This window comes from Frankliniella occidentalis, unplaced genomic scaffold (genome assembly GCF_000697945.3).
Source record: "Frankliniella occidentalis isolate FOCC.00 unplaced genomic scaffold, Focc_3.1 Scaffold58, whole genome shotgun sequence".
In the NCBI taxonomy this organism is placed as follows: Eukaryota; Metazoa; Arthropoda; class Insecta; order Thysanoptera; family Thripidae; genus Frankliniella; species Frankliniella occidentalis.
Genome location: NW_026267188.1, coordinates 254,221 through 263,998, shown reverse-complemented (window position 1 = coordinate 263,998; position 9,778 = coordinate 254,221). Strand labels below are relative to the sequence as shown.

General features: G+C 48.9%; 3 protein-coding genes across 6 annotated transcripts in view; 1 reads left to right on the top strand and 2 right to left on the bottom strand.

Moving 5' to 3' along the window:
* Positions 1 to 9,778, bottom strand: part of LOC113207262 (uncharacterized) — a 31,923-nt gene that overhangs the window by 14,228 nt on the left and 7,917 nt on the right. The window contains exons 3-8 of one of the 2 annotated variants that reach the window (XM_052267721.1): positions 2,388 to 2,665; positions 2,081 to 2,309; positions 1,150 to 1,895; positions 883 to 1,057; positions 458 to 791; positions 187 to 371 (exon numbers count right to left, since the gene is read on the bottom strand). In XM_052267721.1, the coding sequence (XP_052123681.1) occupies positions 187 to 371; positions 458 to 791; positions 883 to 1,057; positions 1,150 to 1,895; positions 2,081 to 2,309; positions 2,388 to 2,665 (1,947 nt within the window). The remainder of the gene's footprint in view (positions 1 to 186; positions 372 to 457; positions 792 to 882; positions 1,058 to 1,149; positions 1,896 to 2,080; positions 2,310 to 2,387; positions 2,666 to 9,778) is intronic. The other variant, XM_052267720.1, reaches the window with a different exon arrangement.
* Positions 4,100 to 6,765, bottom strand: LOC113207237 (uncharacterized). Of its 2 annotated transcripts, XM_026423711.2 has the most exons (5): positions 6,623 to 6,765; positions 6,222 to 6,364; positions 5,913 to 6,062; positions 5,196 to 5,696; positions 4,100 to 5,102 (listed from the first exon to the last, which is right to left on the bottom strand). In XM_026423711.2, exons 3-5 carry the CDS (start codon positions 6,060 to 6,062, stop codon positions 4,230 to 4,232), a joined length of 1,524 nt encoding a protein of 507 aa, XP_026279496.1. In that variant the 5' UTR covers positions 6,222 to 6,364; positions 6,623 to 6,765; the 3' UTR covers positions 4,100 to 4,229. The 2 variants fall into 2 exon arrangements, with proteins under 2 accessions (XP_026279496.1, XP_052123682.1); XM_052267722.1 differs by lacking the exon at positions 6,623 to 6,765 and having other exon boundaries at positions 6,222 to 6,558.
* On the top strand, positions 6,824 to 9,137 carry LOC113206678 (uncharacterized). Of its 2 annotated transcripts, XM_052267724.1 has the most exons (6): positions 6,824 to 7,054; positions 7,495 to 7,707; positions 7,783 to 7,921; positions 8,026 to 8,306; positions 8,382 to 8,581; positions 8,801 to 9,137. In XM_052267724.1, the coding sequence occupies exons 2-6, from the start codon at positions 7,570 to 7,572 to the stop codon at positions 9,108 to 9,110; spliced, it is 1,068 nt and encodes a 355-aa protein (XP_052123684.1). In that variant the 5' UTR covers positions 6,824 to 7,054; positions 7,495 to 7,569; the 3' UTR covers positions 9,111 to 9,137. The 2 variants fall into 2 exon arrangements, with proteins under 2 accessions (XP_052123684.1, XP_052123683.1); XM_052267723.1 differs by lacking the exon at positions 6,824 to 7,054 and having other exon boundaries at positions 7,115 to 7,707.

Sequence of the window (9,778 nt, the reverse complement as noted above, 5' to 3'; positions counted from 1 at the left end):
ATAAGTAGTATGTACACGCAAGTAAAAGACTTAGGTCAGTAATCTTATCTTAAAAAGAAAATTTACATATACTTGCATTTTCATCATCCCGACATGGCATACGTCTAAATGACATAATCAGGTTGGCCAATTTTCGCAACAACAATGCATTTACACGTACGCATTTTGTTTTATTTACTACTCAACCTGAATGCGCTCAAAAGGGCGGTTCTTTAACACGCGAAAACTTGACGCAGCTTCGGCCTCGGCGCACAACGGGCACAACTCGCCTGCGGGGTGCCTGAAGAACATCATGTGCCTGTCGCGCTCCTCGCGGAAGACGGCGACAACGTGGAGCGGCATGGGGGAGCGGCGCACCAGGTCCTGGCAGTCTGCGGAGACAAAGAAAGGGGTCATTGAGTTCTCAACGGCCGATGCCAACGAGAACGCAGGCGACGTAGGCGATGCAACTTCTCACCTCGAAAGCCCGAATATTCGCTGACTGAGTCAGACCCACACCCGGTGCTGTCCATGAAGACGATGACGGCGAGCTTGGGGATGGCGGCGGCGGAGAGAGGGGAGAGGGTCACGGTCGGCTTGTGGAGCCCCAGGAGGCGGAGCGAGCGCAGGTTGGGAAGGCCCGCCAGCGCAACCCCCAGCGACCCCACGCCCGAGTGACAGGACAGCACGAGGTGCTGCAGGCTGGTGAGCCCGGCCGCCCCCAGGGATCGCACAGCCCCGTCAGTGCAACGCCTAAGCTCAAGACGCTCCAGGGGACTAGGGCATGACTTCAACAGCGCGGCAACCTTGTCCTGAAAACGACGGAACGCTCAGTCAAGCTGAAGTAGCAGGCAGCAGCCCAGCTGCACATCCGGCCCCACGGTAGAGGGCGACTAAGCGTACCAAGTAGTCGTTCTTCAGGAAGACGGTGAGGTGCTTGAGCCTGCTCATTTGCTGCAGTCCCCTCACGTCCCGGTCTCCATCGAAGGTCAGGGTGAGCCGCTGTAGCCCACTGGCAAAGGAGTCCAGGAGCGGCAGCAGCTGTGGCGAGTCCAGCCTCAGGTGGTGCAGCGTCCCCCTACAGAAATCAAGATGGCAGATTAAACCAGCACTATGGTTAGTGGAGAGGGGAGGAGGGATGGATTGTTATATTAAGCAATTGCATCGTACTCGTGCGACAGGAGAAGCGAGCGGAGAACCACGAACAAGGAGGAGTCAGGCTCACGCTGTTCTTCGTCCTCCACCCAGTGAACGTCGTCCAAATCGAAGTGGTCGTCGAAAGGGCCCTCATTATCGTTATCATCGTCGTCGAATTCGTTCTCTTCGTCCACGAGGTGGTCCTCTTCGCCCACGACATGGTCCTCTAGGCCCACGAGGTGGTCCTCTTCGCCCACGACGTGGACCTCTTCGGCTGCGACGTCGCCCACTTGGCCTTGTGCGTTGTCCACTTGGGCTTGGATATCATCTACTTGGCCTTGCAAGTCGTCCATCAATTGGTCTCCAAAATCGTCCACTGCTCCGCCTTGGAAGTCGTTCACTTCGCCCTGAGGGTCGCCCACTTCGCCCTGAACATCGTCGGCATGGCCCTGGCCCTGGAAGTCGTCCACTTGGCCCTGGAAGTCGTCCTCTTGGCCCTGGATGCCGCCCGCTTGGCCCTGGACGTCGTCCGCTTGCCCCTGGACTTCGTCCACTTGGCCCTGGACTTCGTCCACTGGGCCCTGGCCGTCATCCACATGGCCCTGGGCGCCGTACACTCCTTGGACGTTTCCGTCTTGGTGTTCGATGTCGCCGCCTTCGATGTTAACGATGACGTCGTCATCCTCCTCGGCCTCGTCGTCCTCGGCTACGGCCGGGAAGTCCTCCCAGTCATCAGCAAATGCCAACTCAACGGTGTGCAATTTCGACAGCACCTCGTCCTGAGAACAGTAGACCACAGTAAAACAGACTTCGAAACGCATGGTGCAGTACTGTAGAACCTCGACACGTTGATGGCACAGCGTCGGTTTCAACTGCGCTGGCCGCTGCGCTGCGGTAGTCAGTTCTCTTCTCTCCGCCTTTCGGCAGGCGGGTCGCGTCAGGTCAGTTTCACGGACGAACTTACCTGCGGCCACATGAAAGTACACGGCTCATAATAGCCAGCGAAGGTCAGTCGCAGCCTCTGTAAGGAGGGGACATCTCGCAAGAATATGAAGCACAAATCCAGCCCTCGGTTTAGTCCCGCGATCTCAAGACGCTCCAGGCGGGGTCCAAAATCATTGAGGATCCTGAAGCAACAATAAGGGCTTTCGAAGCTCACTTCCACCGAGTTCAAGGCGTTCGTTTCAGGAAATCTACAACGGAGATCGATCGATTACAGATCAGTCACAAAGAGAGAAATATGACACTGGCGACAGCCTCCAACTCCCCACCTGGGAAACTTCACGCAAATATCGTCGTAAATATCAGAAGAACTACGCACGATACGTAACGTCAACCGAGTAAAAGGCGGCGTGAGCCTCAAGAATCTTGACAGGTCTCCCATTTGTCTGAATCGGTAGAAGGCACCCTTCCGCCTCCGCCACAGTGACGAGTGCTCCCTGATCAGAGCGGCCAGCCGGGGGCTCGCCTCCCCGACGGCCCCCAGGTCCTTGGCCGACAAGTGGGAGAGCACCTGCACCAGCGGCAGGTCCGGCAGCGACAGCAGCGACTGTGAGCAGACAGTTTGAAAACATTCAGGTGGGCTCACAGACCCCTTCCTTTATTGTAGTTATACTGCCTGCGTGCATGGAAAGCTCGGTCTGACTTCGAATGGCTTACCTTTTCCAGCTGAAAGTGCACAAACATGGGGCGAAAAGCGTCGCATAGTCGCTGCAGCTCCATCTGCTTTGCCGAAAAGTCAGGTGCATCTCCTGCGGCCTCCCCTCGCTTCCCCCTCTCGAGAGCCTCCTCCACCTGCTGCAGCTGAGCGACCGCCGAGTCCAGGTCGTGGTCTAGAGCCTCCGCCACCTGCCGCAGCTGGAGGACTGCCCCCCGCAGCTGTTTCACCACCTGCCTTCCCGCGTCCACGTCCCGCTGCAGCTGTTGCACCCTCGCGTCCTCTAGTCGAGGCGCCTTGCAGGGTGGGGACCCGTCCCCGTCAACGTCCGGGGTCTCCATCATGTGGATCACGGAGATTGCGTCGGGGAGGTCAGTCGGGCTCGCCGGTCAAGTCCTCAAAGAATGTATGCTCCCTGCTCACTCATCTCTTGCTAGAAGAACTGTCAAATGTCAACTTATTTTGCAGACAAAAATGGGAATATATGTATGTTGCACTTCTAGGAGACTCAACAATCAAATAGACGTCACTAATTATTTGTCGAAAAATATGTCACTTTGACAAAAATGTGGCTCATAATTTGACACTACAGTGTTGAGGTTAACCTAAAATTTTTAAACGTTTGTTAAAATACACACGCTGTTATAAATAGGTTGTGACTATAAACCAAATCACTTAGCAGCTGGGACAAAAAAATTGCATCAATATGCTGAATCAGACTTCAGCACTCAAAATAGCACTGTAAGATGTTCCCTAGATTGCTCCAGAATGGGCAGGTTATGTTACTACAACAAACAAATGATAACGTTTAAAAATTTAAAAACATTCTTTTTCAGACAAAATACCAAAAATAGTGAGGCATGTGGAGCACCAGGAAGGAGTGATAAAGGGTCAGGGTTTCCCTACAGCCGACACTACATTCAGCTAACCAGAATAGTACGTACCTACGCGAGCTGCTCACCGTGTGCGTGCGAAGCGCCGTACAGGTCGGCAGACCCGCCGGGCGTACGCGCTCTCTGACGGCCCGCCTCGCAGGTGCCAACGGGCTGCGCTGGCTGGAGTTGCTAGAGTCGGGGTCGGCAACTCGGGACCCCTAAACTCTTAGGGGGCTCCAATACCTCCGGGTACTGGGTAGGTAGACTGGGGCCTGCCTGAAGGAAGGGCGTGCCTCGCGATGCTGGTGGAGTTAGTATGGACTACGTGGCGAGCGCGGCGGGTACGCGTACTGTATGTGTAATCAGACAGGGTTCTCGACATGGAAAGGGTGCAGTGTGAACATGGTCGTAAAATGAGACCCATCTATGTTGGATAAAAAAGAAGCATACGTGCTATAGCTATTTATTTATTATGATATAATGGGGGAACACATGCAACGGCACAAATTGCCTGGGAAATGTATAATATATTTCCATTACTATGACTGTAAACTGAACAAAAAGCATAGAACCAAAAAGCGCTATGGCGTGGCATTATGCCTTTTGATTATATGTTTTAAATTCTTTGCCCTGGCAGTCACGATCTGTGAGTAAGTATTGCACATTTGGCAAATCACGTCAACGGAAGAGTTCAGAGAGCATTGGAGGGTCCGTCGCTGCAGCAGACAGGCGTCGACGTCCTTGCAGGGGAGGGCGGGCGACGGTCGCTCCAGGACGAGGCGCCGCAGGGCGCGTAGGCCGCACTCCGCGAGGCTGGCGCCCAGGTCGGGGAAGTAGAAGTCGCCGTGATCGGCCTCGCTGACGCCGCAGAAGATCTCCAGCTCGAGCAGGGACGAGCGGTGGGCGCGTATCAGCGACAGCATGGTGTCCTTGTGCGCGACTTTGAAGGACACGCCGAGCCACTGTAGCACGCCGTGCTGCGACGGGGGGAAGGCCACGGGCGGGCCGCAGTACAAGCTGACGTTGAGGCTGTGGAGCCGCGACATCCGCTCCACGCACCGCAGCTGGTTCTCCCTCGGGTACGTCACGGCCAGCGCCTCCAGCTGCAGCGGCAGGTCCGGGACGTCGTCGCACATGTCTTCGTCGAACGTGACGAGCAGCCGCTTGAGCGACGTCATTCGCTCCACCTCCTCCATCACGGCCCTCGGCTTGACCGCGTCCAGGATCTCGAGTTCTTCCAGTTGCGGCGATACGACGCGCAACAGCTTCTCCGACCCAAGGCCCGTTAGGTTCTTCAGAATGCGTATGTTTTCACAGCGCCGTCCAACTTGAAGAACGAGGTTTACATCCAAACGACCGTCGTCGAGATCTTGCTGGTCGTCGATGGAGAGGATGGAGAGCTTTGGTTTCCCCGCGTCAGCCGCAGGGAGCGCGGGAACAGCCGCGTCGGCGACCTGGAGGGACAGCAGCTCTCATTAAACACAACACCGCATACAACGGTACGGAGGGAGAAGAGCCAGCCTTCCATAGCCGGGCCGGTAGTTTACCTTCTCCAACTGGCCTTCGGCCCGCAACTGCAGCAAGAGGAGGCGAAGCACATTGCTGACTCGGCCGAGCTGCACAGAGGCCTTCCAGGTGGCCCCGCCCTCCTCCGCAACGACGGCGCACTTGTTGAGGTTGAGCAGGCGGAGGCTGTCCTCCAGCTGCTGCAGCTGCTGCTCAGAGAAGTCCGCCGCGGTAGCCGCATCGCCTGTCGCCCCTCGCTGCAGCTTCTCGAGGTCCCTCTCCATCTGCCGCAGCTGAGCGACCGAGGTGTCCAGCTGGTGGTTGAGCGCCTCCACCGCCATGGGCACCACCTGCCGCAGCACCTGCACCAGCTGCCTCCCCGCGTCCACGCCGCGCTGCAGCACCTGCAGGTGCACCTGCACCCTCGCGTCCTCCATCCTGGGAGCCTTGCGGGGTGGTGCCCCGTCACTGTCCGCGGTCTCTAGCATCCGGATGATGAAGATGTTGTCGGGGAGCAGGCCATTAGGCTCGATGGTGAGATCCTGTAGGCAAGCATTGTGATCGACTGCTTCAAATTGTTAACATCTAAACAAAATTTCATAGGAAAAGAGAACCTTCATGTATGGTGGAGATTACGATACACTCCACCAAATAAGTACAATGTGTTGAGATATTGTGGCAACCATTAATCTTTTAAGCTTTAATCAAATCGTAGTAACCCGACACAATGCACACTTTTTCAAAATAAATATACAGACCTTGTCACAAGTTGGGCACTTCCTTTTAGCCAATAATAAGCTGGAATTATGTGTGCATGCGAGACAGATGGTGTGTCCACAGGACAGGATCTTTGGTCTATGGAGGTCCAGGTCATATGGTACAAGACAAACTTCACACTGAGGTGCCATCTAAAACAAAGGAAAAGGAGGAGTACTGCTATTATAAGATAATATTTGGAGACTGGTGTTTCTTGTAATAGTAATATATGTAAACAACTTGAAATGCTACCGCAATCAAGCAGTCATAAATACATTCTAAAGCGTAAAAAAAAAGCTACTTTGACTTACATCAGTAAAATGAGTCGATCTGTAGGTATGCTTTGCTATTCAGCACGTTGAGTGTTGAGTTTCTAGTACCGGTAATAATTAATTTCTCAGCCAACTAATCTTATTGCCCGAGCCACCAGAGCCAAAACTCCGGGAACGAAACACTGTCAAATCCAAATCCACATACACTCAAGCATACACCCTAACAGGTTCGTCGACAAAGAAGTGCACTGCAAGATGTTTTGAACAATCACTATTTCTTCAAGGTAAGTTAAAAAATAAAACTGGGCGCATTCGAAGGTTAGAGGTAAATCAAAACACTAGGCGCCTGCCGCCAAATGAACCTAACAACTGAGTATGAGAAATATACATATTCTACAATTCCTACAAGCTTAATAGTAACCGTTAACAAGGTATTTTACCTTAATGTATTCACTATAGGTCGAAAATTTCTAGGAACATACAAATTTTTCGTAGAAAAGTTTGCAGAATAGCTTTGAAGTTATTAGTTGCAGATGCTTGTGACTGTACCTTTCCAAAGTTTTCTCATACTATGCTTGTAGCCAAAAACTAGCAGCCGACGCCCAACGCATTCAAAACTAGCTCCAGTCTAGGACTGTCTTTGGTCGAGTCTTACTTTACTGCCGCGTACGCAGCTGCTCTAGCGATTTGCCGCGTCTTTATTGGATACTCTCTTTGCTTGACCCAAGTCATACAAATATTGTTTGCATTTGAGAATAAAATTATCTTCTTGACCGACACATCGGAGCATCGGCTTTGGGCCGTTTTTGGTTCTATGGGCTCGGCTTTTCGCTCGAAGCTCGCTACGCTCGCGTCTCGCAAAAAGCCTCGCGGTAAAAGCTCGTTTTAGTTTACTCCGTTTTTGGTCCAGCTGATAGATACAGTTGCATATTCATTTTGAACTGCTAAATCTCACACGATTGAAAGAGGTTAATGTTCTGCTAATCTCTTTTCCTGCCCGGGGGCCGTGGCCGTCGCTAGGGAGGGGGAAGTGTACTCCAATGCAACCAACTGCGCAATCCCCATACAGCACATTGTGCACATCGAATAGCCACATCACCTTTCATTTTAGCCTACAATTTATATTTTCCCTACATAACTTTACAGGGATCTGTTTAGTAACGTCCACATTTCGGCCTTAATTTTTTTTTGAATGTACAAATGTTGAGAACAATTTTTTGACATTTCAATGTTGTCAGCTTCAGGGGGCTCACGAGCTGGGCCCACCGGGCGGACACCCTGCCAATGTTAGCTATGGCCGAGTTTGTTTCAGTTCCAGTCTCAGCTTTAGTTCTATCGACTCGACCAACAACACAAATGGAAACAGAAATTATATTGTTTCATTGAAATGGCACAAAAAACTGAAGAATGGAGCTGTCATCCCGATCTGGAAGTCGAATGGGATCTTTTCACTGAGAACTGCAGACGAAACACTCGTACAGATTTTAATTCTGAACTCTGGATGAAATTTTGGCAGCAGAGTAATGTGAGCTCTCTTGCTATCATGAACTCTGTTGATAATTATTACATTGTTCAAACTTGTTTTATTTTATTCTTGTAGGTACCATCAAAACCGACCATCAACCTTGGTCATGCAGAACCCTTCCTGCAGGACCAAGGGTTTCATGAAGCCATGGAGTGTGATGATACTGAATTACCGTCTATTTCCAACCCACCCAGCGCCAACCTGGTCGTAGAAGGTTGTCCCCTGTCACTGATCTTCTGCTTAATTTCAATCCAATATTTATTAAGTTGTTCAATGAATGATGAATGTAAATGAAAGAACTGTTTTTCTTTATTTTAGACAATGTGGCAGCACTGACTGATTCTCAACAACAGCAAATCAATGCTATTGTATCGGACCTTCTTGACGTTTTTGATATGGCCAGTGAAAGTATTCCCGAAGAACTTAAAGATGATATAAAATTATTGCCCAGCCATGCAGTCTCATTGCTCTTCAAGGAACTGAGTTTGCGGCTCTCAGATCAGGGCTTTTACTCAATCTGTAGTGTGCTCAGTGAGGACACAAATCCAGATTCTTGGGTAGATATAAGACTTGTATTTCAAGAAATTTTCCTGCCTATGGTAAGCCCTGTTACATTATCTTTTATTGAATCATCCTGTTCCGTACTTCCTCTAAATACTTGTCATGTGTTTCAGCTATCTGGTGAAAAGCATAATACTCTTGGAGAAGAGGTAAAAGCAGGATTAAAACAATTAACAGAACGTTTTCCATCAGAATGTGTGTCACATATGCTAATACCACTTCTATCTTATAATTTAACGGCACCAACACAATTGGAATTGCTCTCGGATCTAATACCTGCTCTCCCAAAGTCGGATTTCTCTGGTTTATTTCGGTAAGCTGATTTTGTGTGGTAATGAATGTGACTTCCACACTCTAAATTTAATATTTTGGGGTTTGGCCCCCAAATTCCCAGTCGAAAGTATTCCTATTTTGATTAAAAAAAGTTTATCACTAAATCCTACTCCACCATGCATTACATACATACCTTATGTAATTCTACCGCAGCTGTATGTATCTATCTAGCATGAATGTCTGTTGTTGTTTGTTGCAGTGACTTCATTTTACAATGCAAAGCACCATTAGAAGAGTTGAAAATTTTGGTTTTAATCTGCTTTATGTCTACCTCTGGAGTTGATGATGTTGTACTGAAGACTGACTCTCCTCTATTAAAATTACTACCTGTACTTTCACTCTCAGCAAGGGCACTTTCAGCAAATGAGTCATTTGCCAGCTTGATATTAAGGATAATACCAGCCCTGAGGTGTAGCACTTCACCCCAAGTACAAAATGAAATTACAGCTATTGTTCAGCAAAGTGCCTCTTTCAACAAGCAGGCCATGCTGAACGCATTGAAAGGTTGAGAGAATTAAATTCAGATAACTTTAAAATGTTGGTTTATTTCTTTAAAACCTACAAATAAAAACACTATTCTGTCTTTCTTGTGATTTAAAAATATTTACATTAAAAACATAAATACAGAATGATCATGCCACATAGAAAATACTGTAAATACATTTCATTATATTTAACAATAGTAATAGTATCATGAGACCAAGGATTTTTGTTTCTCCGATAAATAGTAAACACTGTGCATGTGATCTGGTGAACATGTCTAAGCAATTTCAATACCGTATTTAAAAAAAAAAAACAGAAAGTGTTGAGCAATAGGTCTAGGATTTATATTTGGCACACCTTATGGAGAGAGGTGGTACATTGGTACAGACAATCAACCTGTACTTTTACTTTTCTATCACAGACTACATTTTTATCCAAAATAAAACCAGCAGCATAAAAAGATGGCTTCAATACCTTCTCACACAGCTATCCTTAACATGAGATCTAACATAAAAATACAGTACAATCATGAAAAGCGCATATTACCTAATACTGTACCAGGAAAGTTGATAACTAAGACAAAACTATAACATTTCTAAAATTATGTTACTCAAAACTATGAGGTCAATAGGACAAAATACAAAATACAAAATACTGTATAAAAATACTTCATTCAACAGAACAACACGACAAA

What these genes read in the sequence shown, in the direction of transcription:
- LOC113207237 (XM_026423711.2), bottom strand. Translation starts at nt 6,062, where the DNA reads ATGGCACCTCAGTGTGAAGTTTGTCTTGTACCATATGACCTGGACCTC. An exon ending in AGTGCCCAACTTGTGACAAG is followed by an intron (nt 5,697 to 5,912) that starts GTCTGTATATTT and finishes GCTTGCCTACAG; the next exon opens with GATCTCACCATCGAGCCTAA. An exon ending in CCGAAGGCCAGTTGGAGAAG is followed by an intron (nt 5,103 to 5,195) that starts GTAAACTACCGG and finishes CTGTCCCTCCAG; the next exon opens with GTCGCCGACGCGGCTGTTCC.
- LOC113206678 (XM_052267724.1), top strand. Translation starts at nt 7,570, where the DNA reads ATGGCACAAAAAACTGAAGAATGGAGCTGTCATCCCGATCTGGAAGTC. An exon ending in AAGAAATTTTCCTGCCTATG is followed by an intron (nt 8,307 to 8,381) that starts GTAAGCCCTGTT and finishes CATGTGTTTCAG; the next exon opens with CTATCTGGTGAAAAGCATAA. An exon ending in GATTTCTCTGGTTTATTTCG is followed by an intron (nt 8,582 to 8,800) that starts GTAAGCTGATTT and finishes TGTTTGTTGCAG; the next exon opens with TGACTTCATTTTACAATGCA.